This window comes from Penaeus monodon, chromosome 42 (assembly GCF_015228065.2).
Source record: "Penaeus monodon isolate SGIC_2016 chromosome 42, NSTDA_Pmon_1, whole genome shotgun sequence".
Lineage (NCBI taxonomy): Eukaryota > Metazoa > Arthropoda > Malacostraca > Decapoda > Penaeidae > Penaeus > Penaeus monodon.
The window spans coordinates 9,924,955-9,928,422 of NC_051427.1; the positions used below are offsets into that span (position 1 = coordinate 9,924,955).

At 35.3% G+C, this 3,468-nt stretch overlaps 1 protein-coding gene across 5 annotated transcripts in view; it reads left to right on the top strand.

The window, feature by feature from the left end:
* The window catches only part of LOC119599287 (zinc finger protein 385B-like), a 12,577-nt gene extending 9,564 nt beyond the window's left edge, over positions 1–3,013 (top strand). For 2 of the 5 annotated variants that reach the window (XM_037949022.1, XM_037949023.1), the window contains exon 10: positions 1,248–2,376. In XM_037949022.1, coding sequence (XP_037804950.1) covers positions 1,248–1,348 — 101 coding nt within the window. In that variant the 3' untranslated portion in view covers positions 1,349–2,376. Of the gene's footprint in view, positions 1–1,247 lie in introns of all 5 variants that reach the window. The other 3 variants (XM_037949024.1, XM_037949020.1, XM_037949021.1) reach the window with 3 other exon arrangements.
* Positions 3,014–3,468: the final 455 nt, after the last annotated feature.

Here is a 3,468-nt window from a genome sequence, read left to right on the forward strand (position 1 = left end):
GATATTTTGGAAGGCATTTGGTAATAAGCAGTACAAGTATTACCCACAAGACTTCAACAAACAGTATTGGATGCCTATTTAGATAAATGGGCCCTGTATTTTTCATGAAAAGTCTGGTTGTGGTGAGACATCTGATACAAGAATCTGCCATTTTAATATTAGTTGTACCTCATCACAAGACACTGAACACTCGTCACCAAAGAAGACAGATTTGATCATCATACATTTGTTGTGCATGAGTAATATTCTCTGATCACACAAAGGGAATACAAAGTATCTTGGTTTAAGATGTAGAGATTGAATAGATTTTATCTTACTGTTTTTATCTTACTGTAGTTTTGTTAATATGGTTTTTAGTCTGCTTTGACTCTATTATATTGTTATGAAGTTCAGAGCATTCCAGAGGTGTTATGTTTTGCTTGCCAATTCAAACGTTATCCAAGTCATTACTATCTGTTAAGGAGCAAAGGAGATCTCATATTAATTTTGAAACATTCTGTAAAAAATACAAGAGGTTGAGATTGACTGTAATTGCAAGATAAATAGGTAAATAGATAAATTAATTAGTAAAAGAGGAAAATAATCAGACCCATCTTGCCCTTAGGGAATGCCTCCTGTTTAGGAGATATACCATTATTCAGTCATCCAGATGTTATAAGAATTAAACAAGTGTAAAACATTTTCTTTCATAATTAGAATGCTCAAATGTGTGTGGAATTTAGTACACCTCTTGAGGAGCTGATTTTACCCTGTCATTCAGGGTAAAATCAGATTGATTAATTTCATTTCATTTTTTTTTTTGACAAACCCATATGCATTTTTTTTGTGTTCATGAAACGGTGGCTTGTTTTTAAAATTTGAAGTTAAGAATCACAGTTCACCTGGCTGTTGTTTTACTAAATCTTTTGTTTTATTTGATTGGTGTGAGCTATATATATAGATATATATTTTTTGTTCATAGATTAGATTTTAGAAATAGCAAATTATTTATGTATTTGATTTTCAAGCATAGAGTGTGACAAGATAATACAGCTCTTTAATGTGTTTTGGTGTTTTTTTGTTTTTTTTTGTTAGTTATTTTAATTATCATTTTGTTTTTAAAGAATTTATTTGCTCAGGTTTAAAGCCACCATTAGTTGTAACTGAAGCATAACTATTTTGTACAGAAAGAATATAATCTTTTTGCTGAAAGACTCTTTTGTTGTTTCCTTTTTTCCATCATTTTTTGACACTGATCTCCCTTCCAGGTAAGTATTACTGTGCTCCCTGCGACCTCACGCTAAACTCGGAGAGTCAGTTTGCTCAACATGTAGAGTCCAAGAAACACAAGACGCGGAGAGTCAAGTAAAGAGAAGTCACCAGGGTAACCCGAGGAGTAATGTTCAAGGACAGGATATACATAATGTACATTGTTTCACACAGCTGTTTGTTTTGTAGTTTTTTATATTGGATGTTAGAAAGGTCTGAAGGTTCAGATTCCCAAAATTGTGTAGATGTCTCTTTAGAATTGTGGCTCAGTTGATTTTAAACCCCCAATGCTAGTAACATTTTATGAGGAATTGTACACTTGAGAATTGGGAAAGAATGAATAATGATGTTTTGTAATCAGGATGTAACAAAAATGAGTAAGAGAACTGATATGGATTAGAGATATAAAATGAAGGAATTAGTTTGTTATTCAGAAGGAACTGTGGTGAAAAAGTTTAAAAATGCTAGCTGTCAAAAAGGGACACAGACTTCTGTAGATCGGTGATAAGGAAAAATATTGCTCAGAGGAAAGCTTAAAGGTTCTCATCGGACTGCCCCAAGTGCTAAGAGAGAAATGCTTTTGGACTTGGTTCTTTGGGTGCTCTTGAGACGTGTCCCTCATGCTGTGCTATTGACTGTGACCCCAGAGTATGGGGAAGGAGTCACTGTGAACCATCTGTGATATAAAAGGGAAAATTTAGAACTCTTGAAAGGTTCTATAACACAAGTTCTTAGGTTCTGAAATAGTCACACTAGTTAACTAAAAGGTTGCTGCATACTTGGATCTAGAATGATCAACATGTATTTCATTTTATTGTGATCTGTACTTTTTTCCCCCCTTCTACATTTTTTTCTTATTTTTTTTTAGTTCCTTGAGAATAGCTTCTGTTTATCAGGTATTTTGGTCCCAAGATTCAGAGTAATGGCATTTTGACAATAGTTATTTCACATCATAACCTCAAAGCAAAGAAAAAAAAAGATACCGGTTAACTCATGACAATAATGAATAACTTTTAAGAGAACTCCTGCAGTAGACACCTGATTTACTGTATCATTTGTATTTAGGCAAGAAATTTCCAGAATCTAGACAGCATAACACATGGCGCCTTACCCTATATGCTCATTGTTTTGTGATAAATGTGTACTATTACTTATTACATTACCAAAGTGATCTGAAGTTTGTGTTCGCTCTCTCATGCTATATATATGAGTTTACAGAAAAGGGAAGAGGTTGCATGTGTGGAATCCATATTGTAATATGCACTGCTGTTTTCAGTGCACTGTAGAAGATCTTTTGATTGCAGTTGCAGATTGCAGTATTTGTGAGGCAATAACTGAGGAAGTGTAGTTATGTTGTTTCAGCTAGGAAGAATGTGTTTCTTGTATGGTACAAAACTGCCTTTCCTCTTGGCATTGCCTGTGTGTTCCCCATTTTAAAATTTTTACTTATTTATTCATCACACTTTTACGGTGTTTGCTGTTGCATAGAGAACAAGTGCAGAATTGATATTTTAAATTTTCAGTGCAGAGGGAGAAAAGCTTTTATGAACAGAACTGTAGGTGTTTGGAGTTGGCATTAAAGGGATTAAGGCCCTGTTGCTGGTCCCCTTATATGCAAGGATTATTTTAAGTGCTTGGTGCTGAGAGCGGGAAATATTCTTGCTCTCTCTTGGCATAGGCTTTGTGCCCGTAGACGTCAGGTCTTCTTGTGTCTTTCTTTTGCCTGTCATCCGTACTCTTTTCATTCTGTGCTCTTTCTTCCTGAAGCAGTCACGCTAAAACACCATCAATAAATGGAGATCACGCTGTATTTGGGTGTTTTTTTTCCTGGGTAATATCATTTTCTTAGGCTCGTGGTCGTTGGTGTGAGTTTGGAAGAGCTCAAATGGGACAGTTTGTTATTGAATTGTAATAAGTTACTATTTTTTTTTTTACTACTTTTTTTTTTTGTTATTTTTGTTTCTGTTTGTTTTGTTTTGGTGGGGAGGGGGGAGGTGTGGACGGGAGAGGCGCGCGGGATCATGGAAGAGAGATGGATCTGTGCTGCTAGTGGTAGCCCCCCTTTTGGGGGTATTCTGATTATTTTGGCCAACATATATACTCTTGTCAGTGCTTGAAAGTTAGTTATATAGATTTGCGTCTGATGGCTGGGTTGCATTAACAGCAAGGAAATTTGCCATTTATATTGTGGTGTTGTAAATAGTATTTCTGGGGAAATGT